Raw genomic sequence first — 20,818 nt, forward strand, 5'->3', positions numbered from 1 at the left:
GTTAAATCTTGCAAAACATTTCAAAAGTTTTTGCTCCCAATTGTTACAGTAATATTATAAAAATTGCTTTTAAACATCGGCTAACAAGTTAAAACACGAGATACGACATTACTAACAAGATCTAATCTCTGAAACTGTTTTATATGGTTAAGGCTATTATAAAGTAAGATTAATAAACCCTTGAGCACATGTAGTTTTGAAAGATACAGAAAAGTAGTGAAGATTTCATATTGCAGGCCTTTATAAACACAACACTGCAGTTACAAAGAAAAGGGGGTACACAGGTGTAGTTGCCAAAAAGACACGTTTTAGATTTCAAAAACAGGTATAGTCATTAGGGACAATAGCAGAGAGGGACAATACTACTTTAGTATTAACATACTGTACTACCCTGTCCACCTTCTTCCCATTTTGTAATAAATGGAAATGGAATTTAGTCTTAAATAAGAGTCAATTTCTGCATTTACATTATTAGCTAAACTAAGTTCTTACCCCAAATTCCTGTTACTGAGATCTCCAGGCTATAAGAACCTTCCAGTACAAACTTATCTAACTCGAATACCTAAAATGCAAGATGCATCTTTAAAATACTATAAATATTCAAGCAGCAACAATAATTAAAATATAGAATAGGGTTTGCTTTTCAAATTATCACAGTTCTCTATTACACCCCAGGAAAAACTTTAAATGGCACAACTGCCATATTTATACTGAATGTAATGGCTAACAAGCACTCATGTCAACAAAATCACAGCAAACAGTTACCTTAAATAGACTAGGCTTCAGCAAGAAACTGATAAAATACTTCTCTTCAATCACAAAGTACTAACACTTAGGCTCTTTAAAACTTGGAGCAGGAGTTGCAGGTCACATGCTTCTGCTTGTTCCTAGTTATGTGCCATACAGGAAGTCATATATAGGACTTCCTGCCTTTTAGGTACAGCAGCTGAGAAGGTGACCACTGAGCTGCAGCTGGCAGGCAGAGGGCTGGAAAAGGGACACCTGCAGGAATCAGCAGCTGCCTATGGGGAGAAGTCTCAGCCAGGAAGTGTGTGAAACCCTGAAGGCAAGCCCGTAAGGGCTGCAAAGCCTGGAAGACAAGACTGGGACAAGACCCTAAGGAGCTATGAGGCATCTGTGTTGTGTTGAACTTTGACAATAACAAAGTTGTGAAAAAAAGTGGAGCAGTAGCTTTGGGGCATGGTTTTACTGTCCCTGGCCAGTGGGTCAGCTCATCAGCCTAAGTCTTATCTACATGGGGAACCTGACAAGGATCTATTGCAAAATAGCTTATTCCACAATAGCTACTGGTGTGAACACTTATGGAATAAAAAAGTCAATTTATTCCATAAAATAATTATTTCACTTTGGAAGCACACAAATTATTCTTGGAATAAAGTGACTTTTATTCTGAATTGGAGTGTCCAAATACAGAGTTATTCTGAGACAGCTACTGAGGAATAACTAGCTATTTTGATCTATTTCCTAAATAGATAAGCCCTTGCACACAGTCAACAGGGCAGAAAAGTAAGGAAACTGAAGCCGAGAGCTAGGAAAAAGAGTCTAGTTCAAGAGACGTCTGACAACGTTTCCCAAATGCACCCAGACTACAGTTTAGATGTATTCCAGATACCTAGATATATTTCAAGGGCCTGTTGCTGGAAATACACTGCTTCAGGCTCCTTTCACACTTACTCCAGGGAAAGAGCTTAAACATTTCAGATGAACGCAGATACTAAGGTGTGTTAAAAGTCAGACAACTTGAAGTACTTATACTATTCCTGGGTTTGTAAACAACAACCTGAATGTCATTTATAAGGTAACCGGCACCCTGTGCATTAGGTGGATATTTTATGCTCTTGTTGGACTAGCTTATTCAGAAAGCAGGCAGGCAAACACATTCTGCACTAACAAAAACTTCAAGTGATAGTCCATTAGTAGAGCTGGCCCTGAGTGGAGCATATTACAGTTGACTAGCCTCGTGGAAACAAACATATGGGTAAAACAAGTGCACCAATTTGTGACAGATATTAATGACGAAATTCTGCTCTCACATATAAATGTAGACTTCCCATTGAAATCAGTGAAAATTTTGCATATATATCCAAGAGCAGAATTCCAGTTTTGAGAGAGGAGTTGGTTCATGTGTCAGTGCAATACATTTTGTTCAAGTACAAACTACGGAGTTTTCCACTTTCATCAATGAGCAGCGCCCCTTCCATTTTCCTTTTTGTGTCCAAATTTGGAAGTCAGAGGGTGTCAGTACACCATACAGATACTTTTAAGAGTTCCAATCAACTGTCTAGAAGAGAATTTAATTAAAAGTTAGGATGAATACATGAGGAAAGACCGTAGGAAAAAGTATGTCTTCAAATGTTCAGTAATATCGATAAAACAGAACATGGGTTTCTATGTCACATGCACTATAAATTCTGTACCATTACATTTAATAATCAGTAGAAACACAGGTCTACTATGTCTCCCTTTCATAAAGCACTAAGATCCCTACCCACATTCTAAACAGCTGGCTTAGGGTCAGATAGGATTTGTATTTCTGTGAAATGCCCTGCTCAACCATTACTGTGGCTGTATCTAATGTCAACTTGCTACCCTTACATTGAAGTTTCTTCTGTTGCTTCAAAGATTGTGAAGGTGTGTGTCTCCTTTTGGTGTAGATGTGTATTCCTGGCTTTTGTGCTCTCTCTCTAGCATGTGTAGTCTGGGAAAAAATGTTCAAATTAAGAGGAAGACCAAAAAAAATCAGTTTCCCCTTGAGTATTTAAAAAGGAAGTAGTGGTTGAGAGCCATCAAGCGAAAGTACTCTATTATTTCCACTCTTACAGAACTTGATCATTTGATATTTCATTTTCTTCCATCAAGTAAATTTTAGCAGAAACTAGGGATATAAATAGTGTTTTAAAAAGTTAACTGATTAAACGATGAAAATGATATTGTTTAACTGGGTTAACTTCTGGGGCCGCTCCCGCCAGGCAAACAGCTATAGGCCTAAAGTCCTATATCCTTGGAAAAAGCATACAAAGCAATGGCAACACAAGCTTCTCTATGCTGCCCTACTAGAATGTCTGATTCTGCATTGGATAAATCCTTTAGTGCTTAGGGTGATTCTGTCTCCATTTTCATTCAATGTTTGACCTCTCTGACAAGACTAGCGAAGAAGTCAGTTGTGGTGGTGAGTTGCAATGTGGACATATGACTTCTAAAAAATGGATGGACACCGTAACTAAGCTTTTAATGAATAAACAACCTGAAAAGTTACAAAAATGGAAGATCCTCAAGCCACATTGAATATATATTCTAGAGCTTAATAATATATAAATACCAAAACTACTTATCCTCAAAGCCATTTCACATTTAACTGAGAAAAATTCCTACAACTGTAGTAAGATTTAATGAAAGAGCTCGATGGAATGACATTTTAAATTAATCACTAGTTAGAGATGTCTACCATGGTCAGTGATTTTTTAAAAAGTTATGTTGTCTACACAACAGGCTTTCATAACCAAATACTATTCTTCTCACATTTCAAAAAATAAACTTAGCATTGCACTTTGCATATACTAATTCGTTAATTCAGTTTCAACAAAAGAGTTTTAAAATATTTTACTGATATGTAGTGTTTAATAAAGTACACTTTACTGAAGCATTGTCAGATTCCGTTTGTATAATGTCTGTACAGAAATTTAAAGTGGCTTAAATGCCAAGTGAGATGTTAAGAACTTTTCACTGGTTTCCATTCACAGTTCACTTTACATTATGTAGATAATTAGATCTTAAATACACCGTTACCTTGATATAACGCGACCCAATATAACATGAATTTGGATATAACGCGGTAAAGCAGTGGTCTGGGGGGGGTGGGGGGGTGGAGAGCTGCGCACTCCGGTGGATCAAAGCAAGTTCAATATAACCCGGTTTCACCTATAACACGGTAAGATTTTTTGGCTCCCGAGGACAGCGTTATATCGAGGTAGAGGTGAACTGAATAGAAATGATTTTACAGTAAAATGGAGGATATACAACTCAGATACCAAAATAAAGAATCCATCACAGGTTCATATGGTGGGAAAAAGCCTAATGTCAACAGCATTTCTAGTTGCCTTTCCAAAGAGCTTATTTTCTCTCCTTTTGAAAATAACTGTAGTTTGAAGGAAAAAAAGTCAGTTACTTTCATAAGGATTATAAGGTCTGCTCTACAGGAGAAAATCAAGGTGTCTTCATGATGAAAAATCCATACCCACAAGCAACATCATTAAGCTGACCTAACGCCCGCTGTAGACAGTGCTTTGTCAACAGAAGAATTCTTCTATCAACCTAGCTACTACCTCTCATGGAGGTGTATTACCTACACCCATGGGAGAATCCCTCCCATTGGCAATAGGTAGTGTCTACACTGAAGCACTACAGCACCTTAAGGAGTAGCAGATTGTTTTACAGTTGATTGACTTTCTTTTACAGTTAAGACATTCAGAATAGATCTATGATTCTATGATAACAGCATATTCTGTCTAGTCATCTCAGCTTGTGTTATGAAGAAATGCAAGTCAGTATCAGGAGGCAAACGAGTCACAATTCAAATTTGTCTTAAGAGAAAAAACATGAGACTTCTGTCTTTATAGATCTTTTCCGTTCCTTGAAGGAGTTTCAAATAAAACAGCCAATCACAGTAACACTATGTTTGAAGAGTACTATTTGGATATTATTGCTTTCCAAAAAGATGCATAATTTTTAGCAACCATTATGTCTTTGGGAAATTACCTTAGCAAGATGATGTACAGCATCTACTTCTCTCCTATTTTACATTCCAGAAGGGAACATCAATACATATGTTGAGCCCCAGTAGTTTTGAAAGTTCAAGACAAGGTTGTGTATTTAACATTTCTATTAAGTAGAAACCAGAGTCTTCACAATCAGGATTGGAGCTCCATCCATTCTACATTCTCTATAAAGACTGACAAAAGCACAGTCCCTGCCCCAAAGAGCTTAGATTGTAAGACAAACAACATATAAAAAGTGGAGGCGGGATAAAATTCGATACATATTGCTTTTTTAAAAATTACAAATTGATTTTTTAGGTAGAGGTACAGTATAACCTCAAAGTTATGAACACCAGAATTACGAACTGACCAGTCAACCACACAACTTGTAGGGGAACGCTCCAGACTCTCTTGGAGGTGGCTGTTCATCCAGTTGAGTATTAGAGAGCTTTGGGGAATGGAAAAAGAGACTGATCAGCACAAAAAGCCACCTACTGCAGGTTAGAAAATGTAGGAATAAAGTGCGAGTTGCTAAAAGTCAAGCTGAATTAGCTCTTGCCAAGGAAACTAAAATAAAATTATAAGGTTTTTTAGCCATACAAATAAAAAGAATAAGGAAGGATGAGGCTGGGACACTATTCAGTGGATGTGATGGAGGTTAAAGATAATATAGGTATGGCCCAAAAATTAAATGAATACTTTGCTTTGGTTTTCACTAAGGATGATCATATGGAACATAGGCATGAAGGCAGGACAGCTGATGGAAACAAGTAAATAGAAATGGAAACTAACACATCTGAGGTGAAATGAAAGCTTAAAGAGCTCAAATCGAGGGTGTTGGGGAGAGAAGGGAAGGACCAGATAACTTCCATCCCAGAATACTGAAAGAACTGGCACATGAGATTTCTAACCCAATAGCAAGGATTTTTAATACATCTATTTACTCAGAAGTAACAACATATTGCTGGAGAAACAATTAATGTTGTATATTTAAGAAAGGGGGGGGGGGGAAATGATCTGGGCAATTACAGTCCTATTAGTTTGACCTCAGTAGCATGCAAGGCTTTAAAACAAACTGTGAAGGAAAGAATATGTCCATGAATTTAATTAAACAGTAAAGGGGATATAACGCAACACTGATTTGCCAAGATAGATCATGCTGAACAAACCTGATTTCCTTTTTTGAGAAAACAATCAATTTTTAGATAAGGTAATGAAGTACAGTAGAACCTCAGAGTTACGAACTGACCAGTCAACCATACACCTCATTTGGAACTGGAAATACACAATCTGGAAGCTGCAGAGACGTAAGAAACCCAAAATGAAATACAGTACAGTACTTTGTGTGTGGTTTTTTTTTTTTTTTAAGTAGTTTACATTTAACAAACACAGCATTTTTCTTCTACATAGTAAAGTTTCAAAACGATATTAAGTCAATGTTCAGTTGTGAACTTTTGAAAGAACAACAGTAAAGTTTTGTTCAGAGTTACAAACATTTCAAAGTTACGAACAACCTCCATTCCCGAGGTGTTCATAATTCAGAGGTTCGATTGTAGGTCTAATATACTTGGACTTCAGTAAAGCATTTCACATGGTACCACATGGGAAATTATCAGTTAAATTAGCACAAGAATGATACTGTGGATAAATAACTACCCAAAGGGGAGAAGGCAATGAGTTGTGCTGAAATGTGAACTATCAGACTGGAGGAAGGTTACTAGGGGAGTTCTTCAACAACTGTATCTCATCAATACAGAGAAGGAGAAGAAAATTATAAAGGAAGATCTGGATGACATTGAAGACTGGACTAACAGAAATAGGATGAAATTTGATAGTACAAAGTCATGCACTTAGGGTCGAATAATAAGAAATTTCATCTACATGCTGGGGGCTCATCAGTTGGAAATGACAAAGGAGAAAACAGACCTGGATGTGTTGCTCGATCACTATACAACTATGAGCCACCAATATGATTCAGCTGTGAATAACGCCAATGGGATCCTAGGATGCATCAGGCGAGATTGAGAAATATTAATGCCATTGCACAAAGCAGTGGTAAAATCTCATTTAGAATACTGTGTACAATTCTCCTCATCCGTGTCCAGAAAGATGAATTGAAACTGGAACAGGCGCAGAAAAGAGCTAGCAGGATGATCGGGGAATGGAGAGTCTATAATATGAGAAGAAACTAGAAGAGCTTCACTTGTTTAACCGAGCAGAGAGGGATATGATTGCTCTCTATAAATACATTAGGGCAATAAACACAAGGAGGGTGAAAAAGCAATTTAAGCTAAAGGACAATGTTGACAAGAACAAATGGGTATAAACTAGGCATGAACAAATTCAGGCTGTAAATCAGAAGGAAGTTTCTGCTAGAGACAGAAAACTTGACAAATTTATTAATGTGATTGTACAACAGAGGTGCTTATGATAGTAGGGGGAAGGGCTAAACATCTCATTTCAGCTTTTTCTCTTGTGTTCAGAAAGGGATTTCCCACCACTCACCCACACTGCTGGCCCACGAACCACTGCTTAAGAGTCATTGTGATAAGGGATTTATCAATATGAAATGTTCATGTGTTAACATCTTCAAAAATTTGGAGTACCTTTACTAGTTTTTTCCCCTATATTTGCTCCCAGATGCAATAAAACACAACTCAAACACTAAATATCTCAAATACTTGGTTCTTAAAGACTGTGTAACTATTAAGGTTTTAAAACGTAAAATGAGTTACATATACTACAAAATATTGTTGACATTTAGAAAACTTGCCTTACAGATAATCTACACGCCACCCCCACTTTTTGTTGCAATTTCCTCAAAACACCTGGAAGTAACAGCAAAACTTAAAACTGAACAGAGAATAGCACTGCTAGGAACAGTTGTGACTGACATCCAGTGCATTAAAAAAAAAAAAAAATCACCCCACACCCGGAATTCAGTCAACTATCACAGTTAACATCTGCAAAATAAGGAAAAGCAAAAAGTTGAACTGAAGAAAGCCTGTGAGAAGTGCTACTGAGATGTGTCTCACAAAATTTCAATAAATGGTTATTATAAACAAGTATGAGGGCCAGAAGCCCGGTCTTACAAAACCAGGAGATCTGCCTGGTGCCCAAGATGATTTTTTTAATAGCACCCTGTATAAGATGTTTGGATTAGCTAATAGACACCAAGAGTATGTCTACATTGCAATCAAAAACCTGCGGCTGCCCTGTGCGAGCCAACTCAGACTCATAGGGCTAAGGCTGCAGGATTGTTTCATTGTAGTGTAGACTTATGGACTCAAGCTGGGACCTGGGCTCTAGGACCCTGCAAGGTGGGAGGGTCCCAGAGCTCAGGCTCCAGCCCAAGCCCAGAAGCCTATACTGCAATGAAACTGCGCCACAGCATGAGCCCCGCAAGCCCAAGTTGGCTGGCCCGGGCCAGCTGCGATGCCTAGTTGCAATACAGACATACCCTAAGTGATTCTGCAGCCTTATGAAAACCCACTCACAGAATATATGCACAAAATTGACACCACCTGCAGAAAAATCTAGTTTAGTGTCTAATGTAGTTGAACAGTTACTGCATTACCATTACTTGTTTATCATTCCTAGAGGACCACCTGTTTACCAGAGTTGCTGAACATGCACTGCTGGAAACATTTTTAGATAATAAGCTCCTCCACTGCAAACAGGAAGAGCTGCATAAGGGAAAAGAGCTGTCAGCAAGGAACAGTCAGCACCGTCTCATTTTCCCTACACTAAGATTGGTGATGGAGATGCTGTGGGTGAAAAGCTCAATGTATGAGCATCTTTTGCCCAATGAGAGTGGGCTAACAGTTCCTGCAAATGAACATCCACCTGTAGTGTTTGTAATCCCAATATAAACAACAACCCAAACACCACATGTTAACCAGGAAGCATAACGGATTCGAAACCAAAATGACAACATTTTTTCATAGGTTATTCTTACAGAAAACCAGAGTTAACTGCAAACATAGTGAAGCAAGCCTATTTTTAACTATTATCCGTTTTAATAGTCTGAAATGTTATTGTAGTACAATCAGTTTTTAAAATTATATGTATACTACTTGTTATAGTCAATTACACGGGACAGAGCTTTTTCTTTCCTTTTTCACAGCATTAACTGTAGCCATTTTTGAAGCTTCGAATATGCAGCTAACATTGAAAGAGCTCTCTCATCAGCAATATCCTTTTTCAAACAGGGTGATAAATACTCAACATAGTATTCCAGATGATGGCAAACTATTTTTTATATTCTTCTTCATTCCTTATGTATCCTGACATTGTTTGCTATTTTTTAAGCGTCAGCTCCCACTAGATAGAGATTTTCATTCATCTGTCCACAGTGATGCCCAGGTCCTTTACTGGAGCGGATACTGTTAATTTAGATACTGGTAGGGCATATTATTAGTTCTAATTTTTTCCTCCAATATTCATTACTTATTTTTCCCCATAGATTTTTAAGACCAGGTCATCTAGCTTGATCTGCTTTATGAACATTAAAACTTAAACTACCATCACACTACTCATTCATTTAGCTTGGTTAGATCCCGCTGAAGCTCTTCCTAGTCCTCTCTGGACTTGACTAACACAATAATTGACATTTTTGCAAACTTTGTAACCTTACTACTCAACCCCTTTTCCAGACTGTACATGCATTAAACATCACCTGTCCTAGTACTGAACCCCATGGCAAACCGCTTCAGCTTCTGCATTAATGAAAAATTGACCACATATTCCTAACTCTTCCCCCCCGCCCAATCTCTTGTTTTTTGATTCATGACAATACTTTGTCTCTCACCCTATGGCTAATTAGTTCCTTTAAAAGCCTCTGGTGAAAGGACCTTTTTGAAAGCCTAAATATCTGAAAGGAATTTCAGGGTTCCACCAAGGACTTTTACTCTAAATTGGAAATGTTCAAACATTTCAGCCTGGAAGAACTTACACCGAGAGTTCTACAGTATTTGAAGTTGCAATTTTTCAAGGCATAAGAAGTTCAGGGCTTGAGACGGTGTTAAAAGTAAATAGATTTTTTTAAAAGTTTTTACATGTGAATAGTTTATATATTATTGATATGTTTTAGGTGTGGAAGTAAAGGGATGCTGAACAATTATTTTATTAAGAATTTCATAGACTTAGCACATCTTTTTCCTCTCTCAGCCTAATTCATACCTTCTTTTATACCAGCCCTAAATTTGGGACAAACTCCCACTTCCCATATGTCAAGTAACCCACCCTCTCTTTCCAATCCCTCCTTAAAGTGATGACTCAATCTGTAATATAATATTTAAAAAATGAGTTAGAAGTAGTTTCAGGTAGTACTTGCCCCCAAAAGCTTGAGACCAGTTTTTATGATTTAACAACTTTATGTTTCTCTTTCGTCGCTACTGTTGAGTGAAATCCCACAAGCAAAGCAGGGTATTACTGTCTACCCAAGGAAAACAGTAAAACTGGCTATTTTAGAGTGCTGCCAAATACAAAGGAAACTTTTTAAAAGATTTTTTTCCATCCCCTTTTTGTTACAGTGATCTTCAGTGCAACTTCTAACAGTAATTTTTTTTCCAGACAGTATTACTTCTAACAGCATTTTTTTCAGACAGAAGTGCAGATTTTAGTTATATGTGACCCTTTAAACCAGGGGTTCTCATCGCGAGGTTATTACTTTGGGGGGGGGGAGGGGGAAAGGAGTTCCTGAGCTGTCAGCCTCCACCCCAAATCCCGCTTTGCCTCCTGTATTTATAATGGTGTTAAATATATTTAAAAGTGTTTTTAATTTAGGGGAGAGGGTTGCACTCAGAGACTTGCTATGTGAAAGGGGTCACCAGTACAAAAGTTTGAGAACCACTGCTTTAAACCCTATTTAATCCCTATTTTCTCTTGGCTTTCTATTACTGATTTCCCTCAAAACCTGTCCCCACTTTCACACACCATTTTTTTTTTAAACTGTTAGTACTATTTTAGTCTTTCATAACTCCCTGCCGAAAGAAGCTTACATCTTTTTCACACATATGAAAGCACACTATACAAAGTATGGTACTGAAATCTTTCAACAGAAAGTTCCATGATATTTTTAAACAGTGATTTAGTGTAGCACATGTAGCAGCACCAAAACCAGTATGGCATCCAGTCATTCTCAAATAAGTTTGGTATCCAGGATGGATAAAAATAAGTTCTCTTAAAAAAAAACCTATTTAAATTAATTTGAAATTGACATTTAAATTAAGGCCTAAACACCATAACCTATTAAAATTATTTAAATTAAATAAAAAATATGCAAGCAGTATGTCTGCCACCAAGTTTCAAAAGAAAGTCAAGCTATTGACTAAGCACCTGGAATCAGAGCTTGCTCAAGTGCTAAACCAGCAGTAGCCTCTTCTGCAAGTACAGAGAGCACAAACTGAGAAACCAATTAGGATTGAAAAAGCAGGAAAGCTTGTTTTCCTCTTCCAATCTATGAATAAAAACTAGGTGGGATGATGAGTTCGCCCTGTAGTAAAATCCTGAAGGACATGGAGACACCAATTCATTAACTACAAATGGTTTTTAAAAGTTAAATCAGTTTTAAATGTAAAACATGTTTTGGTAAACTTTTTTCTTATTGTCCAGAACATAAGGTCATTGTCTAATAGAAGAATTAAATGCTGGTTTTTGTCCACTTTTCACTGAATTCCAATTTCCATCCAAAGAGTTGACACAAATTACAAGTAAAAAATTAATCATCTTATTTAGAAAATGGTGAATGATGCATGTCTAACATAACTAAAAATTAAAAATCTGAATAAATATATACTGAGGTATATAATTACTTAAATAAATGTATATAAATACAATTTAGACTCCTGGTTACCAAAAAGCACCAAGTTTACTGTAAAGACTATATTTACTTGCACATCAATATGTTTTACTGGTTACCAATGGATAAAAATCAACTTTTAAAAGAAAAAAAAAAAAAAGAAAAGTAACTAAAAAGCACAAATGCAAAATAGAATTAAAACTGATTGTTGAAATTATGGTTTCCTGATTAAAAAAATCAGTCTAGTTTACTGGTACCTCAAATCATTATGCCACTTGCAATGCACTTCTATGAAAATTTCTCCCCGTTATAAAATATTTTTTAAATTACTGTCTAAACTGTCACAAAAGGTCGATTTAATAAGGTGTTCTATTCCATCTGCAAGCTTTTGAGCAATGATTACAGTATTACGTTAATCAGTAAGACAAAGATGCTAGATCATTGGTGGGCTAATGACATTCCTGGGTAAAAGTGGTTATTAAATGGCTGGCTCTGCTAACCATTCGTTATTTCAGTGTTTGTGTGCAAATGTTACTAGCATGTTTAATGATTTAATTATTGTGTTTTTTGTTTGCACTCTGCAAGCACTGCAGGTTTTGTAAGAGTAAGGAATTATAAGCAATATAGCTGAATATTTTTGTGATTCATCATAAAGGAAAATTCAAGGACCATATGTATCTGTCTTCCAGCTGCCTTTTCACTACAATGTTTTTATTTATTGTTGTAAGAATCCTTGGGACTAGAACCCATGTCTGCAGAGTTTAGGATAGCTGATGTTATCACATCGTCACTGAGAGGCCCTACAAAGCCACATCCAAGGAGCACTGTGGAGACTAAGCACAGCAAGAAGTGTTGCCCAAAAGGTCTAGAATGACAGCATCCTGCAGCCTTCTGATTGGCCCAGGCTCACTATTTAACCCAGAATGCTGTCTAAACAACTACACAGTAGGCCAGAAGTTTAACTCCAGAGCTCACTTCACTTTCTGTTCTCCAGTCTCCAACTCCAGCCTGATGCTGATCCTGACTCTTGCCTGTCCTTCCCAGCTAGCAATTACTCCAACCCCAGTTCATTGACTACCACCTCGTGACTGTCCTTGACTTAGGGACACCAGCCCAGTCATAACTGCTAGGCCAGATTGTAAGGGACTGGGGTGTAGGCAATCATATTGTGATATCATTAAAACTACATTCTCCCCCCACCCTAAAAAAAAAACCACACACCTTAAACTTGTTGCAATTTATTGCTCATATAGGAATCCAAGCAGACCCCGAGACTGAACTCCCCCATTTAGCCACACACCAGATATACAATTCAAGTTGCCCCACGTTATTACACCAGCATGCTTCAACCCTGTTTCAGAAGGACCACCTTCAAGAAAGAAAATGTAGTGGATTCTCCATTCATTCCTGGGTATCTGCCAAAACTACCAACAAAATTACCAGTTACGGTGATGGGTTTATTATGTGGACATCTGTCCAGAAGCACTTAACCAAGGCCAGCTTCTCATATGTTATAGGCCCATCCACCATCAAATGCCTACATCTTTATTCACTACCAATCTGGGCAAATCCAGACCTGTAACTTAAAAATGAAAGATTAAGTAAAATCCAGAGTCATGCAAAGAAAATAAAGCAATTTAAAAACTCATTTATTGGATTTCTGTCAGTGAGTCTAAAACTAACCACTCTTGACTAAAAGTAATTCAGCTGCCTATGTTGTAAGCTCTGCCATCAATTTAGTTGATTTGCCCAACATCAAAGTCGCTCTGTGCATCAGTTTAACAATCTGTAAAAATATTCACTGACCTTACAAGATTGTTGTGAGGCTTAATTATGTTTGTAAAGCACTGAGAAAGGATGGACGGCATTATATGCAAAAATATATGTCAGAAATGCTAGACTAGATTGGAACAGACATTTTAGGTGACTGAGTCCAACCCACTATGTCAAACAGGAAAGACCACATATATAATCTCAAATTGAAAACATTAAGTTTTATAGACTGATGTTATGATCCGAAATGGCTATTTCCAATGTGACGAGTAAGTATCTCATATACCGCATTATGCAGAATATAAAAAAATCTAGTAAAATATTAATTCACATAAACAGTAGTTCATGATAATTATGTGTAAGCAACTTCAAAGTCATGACACAACCCAGCCTTAAGAAATTAAACTCTTTACTTGTCCCATCATGCCTAAGTATTGAATAACATATGGTAATTATCAGAAGATTTAAGAACTCTTACTGTACCATGTTGCTCCTTATGCTGGGTCACAATTTTAAACAACAGTTGGTTACCTGACTATTCAATTAGAATTAACTGAATTATTGAAAAGTACTTCATAGAAGGACATATACAGTAAGAGAAGCATCAGAGTACAAAACTGAACAGTAAATAAGGAAGCACTAGGCCAGGGAATTTTTAATACACATTTTAAAAGCACACTGCTTTTTGAGTGACTGAAGCTTGTGAACAGCTTTTGCTATTAGTTAGCAATTGAAATTTAACATGATAGCTTAAAATAGCTTTGTTTAACCCAGGTCAGTCCCTAGTGGACAAAACTAGTATTACAAAGCCCCTAAACTTCATTTTATGACAGCCATCATCCTTATTTGAGAGGGCCAGGCCCAGGTTAAGATAACATACTGCATATTTTAACTCCATCTCATTAGCACTGAGAGCAGATTTCACAGGCCATTAATTATAATCACTGCAGCTAATGTTATCCTGATAGCACATAAGTTAATACTAAAATATTTTGTCCCACCTTCAAAATATGGAAGTACATAGAATACCATATAAAACAGATTTTAGCCATTTATACTGCTTTGTTTTTGTGACAGTTACTCAAAATGACATGTTCTACCACTAAAATTGTGAGCCTTTTACCCAATATAAAATACATTGTACATATTAGAAAGACTAAACATTTGTTTATACACAATGAACTGTGCTTTAAGAAAAACAACAATTCTCTTAGAGAAATGCTCCCTAAATTTATAGTAACAAGTTTCCAAAATCAGCATTTGCTTACCGTAACTTTTTCAGGTTTTATATTTCAGTTTTTGTGTTACATAGAATAAGACTTCTGACACCATACTTTTGCAGGAATGAACAAGGGAAATCTTCAGGATCCACCAGTTCCCTCTGCTAACAATTTTATGTTTGTATGATGTTTAATAAATCCTGTTCTCAAGCTTTTCCTTTAGCAGGGCTTTATCAATTTAACTGAAAATCAGAATTCGTGATGACAACATACACCTTACTTGCTTCAAATGTAACCATACTGACTATTTAGAGGGAAACTTCAAGCCAGTTGCAATTTACAGGAACTTGTAGAAACCCAATCCTTGATTAAAATAATCTAGTATTTCATTAATTATTCTCTCCCTTACAAACACAAATGGACTTACCTTGCCTGTCTTGTGGTCAAACCAGACAAGGGCATGGTTCCTGGACAGCACTTTACAGTCAAAAGTAGCATTATTCTGAGCTGGCCGGCAGCGAGCCACCGAACGGCCGATTTTGACAGGCTCGTCCAGGTAGACATGACGCTCCTGAAATGGGTGAGAGTTCGGGCGGCAAGTGAAGATAGCCAAGGCTGAAGGCATCGAGGACAGATTGGGGATGTCACGCCAAACAGGGATGAAGAGAAACTCTTCCTGATCCAGACGGCCTTCGACAAATTTTTATCCCCAATCTCCCCAGCAATTTTACATTAAAGCAGGACAAATGTTACCTGTACATGAGATGCCTAACAACTCATTGTTGCAGTGTGTAAACTGATCCTGGCAATAATCCAGTGAAAAAGCCCCATTATGTCCTTTAATAGTATCAGCAGCACCCTGGAAAAAATCTAGAAGGTGCAACTTTCAATCCATGCTCATCAGGAAGAACAGGAACAAACATCTGACTTCACAGAAGAGAAGCAAGACTCCCTGAAGGTGGAGATGTCTTTAAATCCAAGAAGATGAGTCACACACAAATACTTGTGTTGGGGATTCAGACTGCCTTCTTTTTTTCCTTCCGTAAACAGCACTTACCAAAATTTTAACCAATGCAGCAGGAAAGCAAGGAAAGATTTAGGGGGTGGGGGGCAAGGAATAAAAAAGGTGTAGCGTCCAGGCAGCCTCACAGCCCAGATCAAGAGTTGGAGAATGCGTATGAAGCATTCGCTCCACAAAAGACAGTCCGTTTAGTTGACCCACATGACAGTCCACATTTCATCTTCGTCAGACAGTAAGATAAAGTAGAGTGGGTGGTCCTCGACTAGAGGTAGCAAAGCTACACTGGTCTCTTCCCCTACACCAGAAAAAATTGACCTGAGGCTAGGAGTTTCAATAGGCCACTCAGGTAAGGAATTTGATAAAGGGTGGAGAAGGGCTTCAAACTCTTCGCTACCCAGGGAGACACTAAGAGGAATGGTCTTCCAGGACGAACTGAAGGGGCGAGGGCCTCCTCAACTCGGAGGAGAGGTGGCAGACAGGGGGCTTGCAGGAGCTCACGAAGGTTGGGCTGACAGAAGGAGGGATCGCCCCTCAGATTGGCGGGGCGTGGATGTCTCAGTGAGGCGGGTTGCCTTAGGAGGGCAGGGGATGTTTCTCACGGGGGCTAGCTACCAGTAAGTCTCCGGGAGATTCCCCCCGAGGTGTCCCGCCGCCCGGCCAAAGGGGGAGGGATCTGCTCCGCTCAGGGTCTCCGCAGGTGGCTGCGCATCGGGATGCCGTTTGTCGCTCTCTCCTGAGGAGCAAGGTCTCCGCTAGCCCAGCGGGGCTGGCCCTGCTCCGGCTACGGGAGAGGCCTGGAGGCCGGGCCCGGATGCCTCCCGCTCAGTGTCGTTCTCAGGCGGCCGCCGACAACGAAAACTTTCTCCTGACCTGCAAAACCAAAACAAACCCGATGAGGCTGAGCCCCGGCCTGGCGGCCCCCTGCCCCGGCCCGGGGCTCCCCGGCCCAGCGAACGGCAGAGGGGCACGCGAGCGCTCCGCTCTCTCCCTCCCTTCTTACCTTCCCAGCCGCAGCCGCCATAGTGACTGGAAACCTACCCGGTGTAGTAGCAGCAGCAGCGCTGCCGGGGAGGGGAAGGGGGGGCTGGCACCCGGGAGAGGGAGGAGCCGCTCTGAACTGGGCCTGACCGAAGGATCAGCCAGCGACCGCCTACCCGCTCCTGCGCAGGCGTCGATCTCGCTCGCACAGCAGTGCGCAGATGTGGAGCGCGTGCACCTGCGTGCTGGGTCCAATGAAGCCTCGGCGGAACGTTGTTCCCCAGCCCTGACCCTGATGTCTCCTGTGGGCTCCGCTTCCGGGTTGGAGAGCGAGAAGCGAGGGGAACCGGGACGGCGCTTGGAGGGTGTGGCGTGGGGCGGGGCTGAGAGAGGCTTTCCCGAGAGGTTGGCACACAGGAATGTTGTCCTCCGTGAAGAGCGGGTGGAGAGAAAAGAGGGGTGTTGCTCTGGGGCTGATGGAGGAGGAGAGAAAAAGCCATTGCCCCAAAGCTGGAGAAGGAGGTTCCATTGAGGAAGGGTTAGAAGGTGGAGCAGTCGGGACTCAGAGATGCTGCCCCTGAAAGTGAGAGTGGCTGAGTTGGGCGGATCCCAGTGCCCTTTCTCCACACACACACACACACACACACACACACAGAGTGGGGAAGTTACTAAAAACTCACCCATTTCATGGGGCTGCATTTCATCTTAGTTTAAATAAAGCTCTAAGGCAGGACTGCACTTACAAACCTAAGTGTACTTTTCATGCACATAAAAATTTAGTTCCTCCTGTCACAACCTCCTGTGTTCCCTCTGTATCTTCTTGCCTTAGCCTCAATTTTTATGTTCTTACCACCATGACATGAAACCTACAGCACTTACTTGCTAAATATTGTGTAATAAGTCTATATTTTGGGGTGTCTCAGTGTAATCACAGCTTCTGATTGCGACAGAATAAGGTGTGGAAAAGACATTGACATGACTGAACTGAACTGAAGGGGAAAGGCCAGGAGAGGACAGAGATTGGTGAGTCATCACATACAGCTGTAATTTTGTCACAGGTCATGGTGGTCACAGAAATCATGAATTTGAATTGTCCGTGAAATATTGGCAATGACTGTAAAAAACACATTTGATTAGGCCTCCCAAACTGAGTGGCATTGAGATCTGGCACATGAGGTCACAACACCACTCAGGTTTGGTCTGTTCACATCTCCATAGGGGCAGGTATGCCAAACCTGAATGGTGCTGTGATGTGACCCCATGCACCAGGTCGCATTTCCCAGAGCAGGGAGCCAGGCCTAGTTGCATGGGACAGGAGCCTCTGCTGCAGGATTAGTGCAAGGTGAGCGCTCTCTCCAACACGTTGCAGCCTCACCTTTCAGTACCTGTGCTATATTCTTGGGTATGTTAATGTAGCAAAACCTACATTATTTAGTAACTTTTCTGTGACTTATTTTTCCCCACATCTCTGCTGTGAAATTTACTACAAATTTCCATAACAAACTCATAGCCTTAATCAGCAATATAATAATACCTATCTCTTATATAGTGCTTTTCATAAGCCTATCTAAAAGCATTTTAGAAAGGAAGTCAACATTATTATCCGCATTTTACAGATCAGCACAGAGCAAGGAAGATTGCAGAGTCAAGAAGAGAACCCAGGTTTCCTAAGTCCCAGTCTAGTGGTTTATTCACTTGGCTATGCTTCCTCTCTAAAGCAATCTAGCAGAAGATGATTAAAGAACTAGAAAATGAAGCCATGGTGGCAGATAAGATCATTCCATGGCAGGGTATATAGAAAGAAGAGAGAACCAAGGACAGAGCTTTGAAGGATGCCATTGGAAAAAGGTGAGGAGAATGAGAAACAACCATTTGAAAGAGACACAGTGAACTGTCAATGAGGTTGGGAGGAACTGGATGAATCAAAAGCCCAAGCAGATGAGGGAGTGATTGACAGTAACAGAAAGGTCAACGCAGAAAAAAAATGACAATAAGGTCTTTGGACTTGGCAAGAAAAGTGATCTTACTGGAGTGGAGGGTGCAGAAGCCAGGTGACAGTAGATCAAATAAGGAGTTAGGGACAGGGAAGTCAAATCTAAGGTGAAAAACAAGAGGGCATGTTTTCGGAAATAAAAGGGCAATGGGTATGTCCTAGTAGAAGCAAGATGGATCTACACAAGTGATTCTCAAACTTCAAGACATTGCATATCACTTCCAAGACTCAAAAATATTTGGCATACCACCTTCAAAATTGATTTTTAGTAAATTGTTATTCTTTCCCTATACCTCAAATTTACCCATATACCATATGACTGAGGTCCACACACCACAAGTTGAAAATCAGTTCTCTAAGAAGTTTTTATATTATCTAGGCTACTGTATTAAGGTATGCTGTATGAAAGTAGGAAAGAAATAAAGGGGATCAGGGAGAGGGAGGAAGTGATAGAAAGTACAGCAGAATTTAGATTCATCTGAGTAAAGAGATTTAGAGACAAGAAGCAGATATAAGGACATTTTAAAGTTAGAAAAGTGGTAAAAAAGGAGACAAGGGAGTGTAGCTGTCCAACTCTCAGCCTGGGCTCTACCAAAATCTTTTTGAGTCTCTTGCCCCTAGGTCTCTTATGGGCGCCCCCACTCCTAGGCAATCTCTCTGTTCCCAGCAGGAGTTCAGCTCACTCCCAGCATCATTTCTGAATCCAATTACTTCTAGTCACTGGTGGCACTTCCCAGGTCCTGACACAAGTTATTGGCTGGGAGCAGCCCTCCTGGGTCCCTCACTGTATCAGGATTGTAGTGTTAGTCTGTACCTCAAAGTGTGTGGGGGGGCAGTAAAGAGGAATGGAGAGAGGAAAGGCTAGTCACTGCCTCAGGCTGGGCTAGGGTGACCAGATGTCCTGATTTTATAGGGACAGTCCCAATATTTGGGTCTTTGTCTTATATAGGTGCCTATTACCCCCCACTCCCTGTCCCGATTTTTCACACTTGCTATCTGGTCAACCTAGTCTGGGCTCCCTTTAGTACTGGAGCTCCCTAGCAGCCTCTCCTTTTGGGCTAGGGTGACCAGATGTCCCGATTTTATAGGGACAGTCCCGATATTTAGGGCTTTTTTTAATATGGGCTCCTAAGGCTATTACCCACCCACCCCCGTCCCGATTTTTCACAATTGCTATCTGGTCATTCTATTCTGGGCAATGCTCTCGTTGTCGAAGGGGGGGAGGGAGAATGTCACCTTTGCCTTTTCCAAGTTGCACATGTTCTGCAGGTGTGCGTAATTGGCACTAGCTGAGTACAGGAATACTTGCTAGCCTATCACTGGGATGTGGTGTGTCCCATCACAGGGAGGAAGTTCTGATGATGAAAAGGAGAGAAGGGTGTGAGCAGAGAATTCCTGCCAAATATCTTTTTTTCTTTGAATTTTTTAGAAAGATCCTGCTTAGAAACGAAAGAGTGTTTGAGGAAGGAATCAAAGGAAGAGAAAAATCATTGGTGTTTGTAGGCATTTGAGTCAATCGAGATGAAGAAATAAAGGAAAGATGTAAAGGAAGATGGCAAAATGGAATGGAGAATACATGTGTAGTGGAGAAATTCCATTAATTATCATATTTAAGTTCAATGTATATAATTATAATTTTACAGTAGTAGCTAATTAAAACATCCACTGCTATGGTATTCTCCAGATAGCACCCTTTTTACTTAAAAAAACAAACACACACACAAAATGAATAAAAATAAATGTTTTCAGTAAAAGCAAAATTAGGGAGACCACACAAACAAAACCACCATGTGGGTATTTTATGAGGTGTTCTGTACCTCTCAGAAAGTGTGCCTCTTTAGGTCCAGGGTAGAAACAGGTGGATGGGTATTTTACAAGGGATGACCAATACCCATCAGAATGTGCAGTTGTAGATTGCTTTTGCCAGGAATAAAAATGACTTACTGGCTGGCACATGCTCAATTTAGGCAAACCACCCCTTGCCACACGTGGCATAAAAGGCAGTAAGATTTGTCAGCCATATTAGGTATGGGCAAATGTGGCCATTTTAGTGGCCATCTTAGTTAAGGTCAGGAAGCCCATAGAATTTTATGGATGACTGCCATCATAGTTAATGGCAATAAGGCCACACTGTATGACCATATTGGATGAGGGAAATGGAAGGGAGGGCACAATCACATTTCTCTTCCTAGGCAATTGGTGTTTATTTGAGGCCAATGGAATGAAGTAGCAGTTGAGTCATGTCCACACCTGCCT

At 39.8% G+C, this 20,818-nt stretch overlaps 1 protein-coding gene across 24 annotated transcripts in view; it reads right to left on the reverse strand.

Moving 5' to 3' along the window:
• Positions 1-16,717, reverse strand: part of SLMAP (sarcolemma associated protein) — a 152,478-nt gene extending 135,761 nt beyond the window's left edge. For 11 of the 24 annotated variants that reach the window (XM_054036246.1, XM_054036236.1, XM_054036248.1 and 8 more), the window contains exons 1-2: positions 16,592-16,687; positions 14,998-16,461 (exon numbers count right to left, since the gene is read on the reverse strand). In XM_054036246.1, the coding sequence (XP_053892221.1) occupies positions 14,998-15,195 (198 nt within the window). In that variant the 5' untranslated portion in view covers positions 15,196-16,461; positions 16,592-16,687. Of the gene's footprint in view, positions 1-14,997; positions 16,462-16,591 lie in introns of all 24 variants that reach the window. The other 13 variants (XM_054036255.1, XM_054036233.1, XM_054036234.1 and 10 more) reach the window with 4 other exon arrangements.
• Positions 16,718-20,818: the final 4,101 nt, after the last annotated feature.

This window comes from Malaclemys terrapin, chromosome 7 (genome assembly GCF_027887155.1).
Source record: "Malaclemys terrapin pileata isolate rMalTer1 chromosome 7, rMalTer1.hap1, whole genome shotgun sequence".
In the NCBI taxonomy this organism is placed as follows: domain Eukaryota; kingdom Metazoa; phylum Chordata; order Testudines; family Emydidae; genus Malaclemys; species Malaclemys terrapin.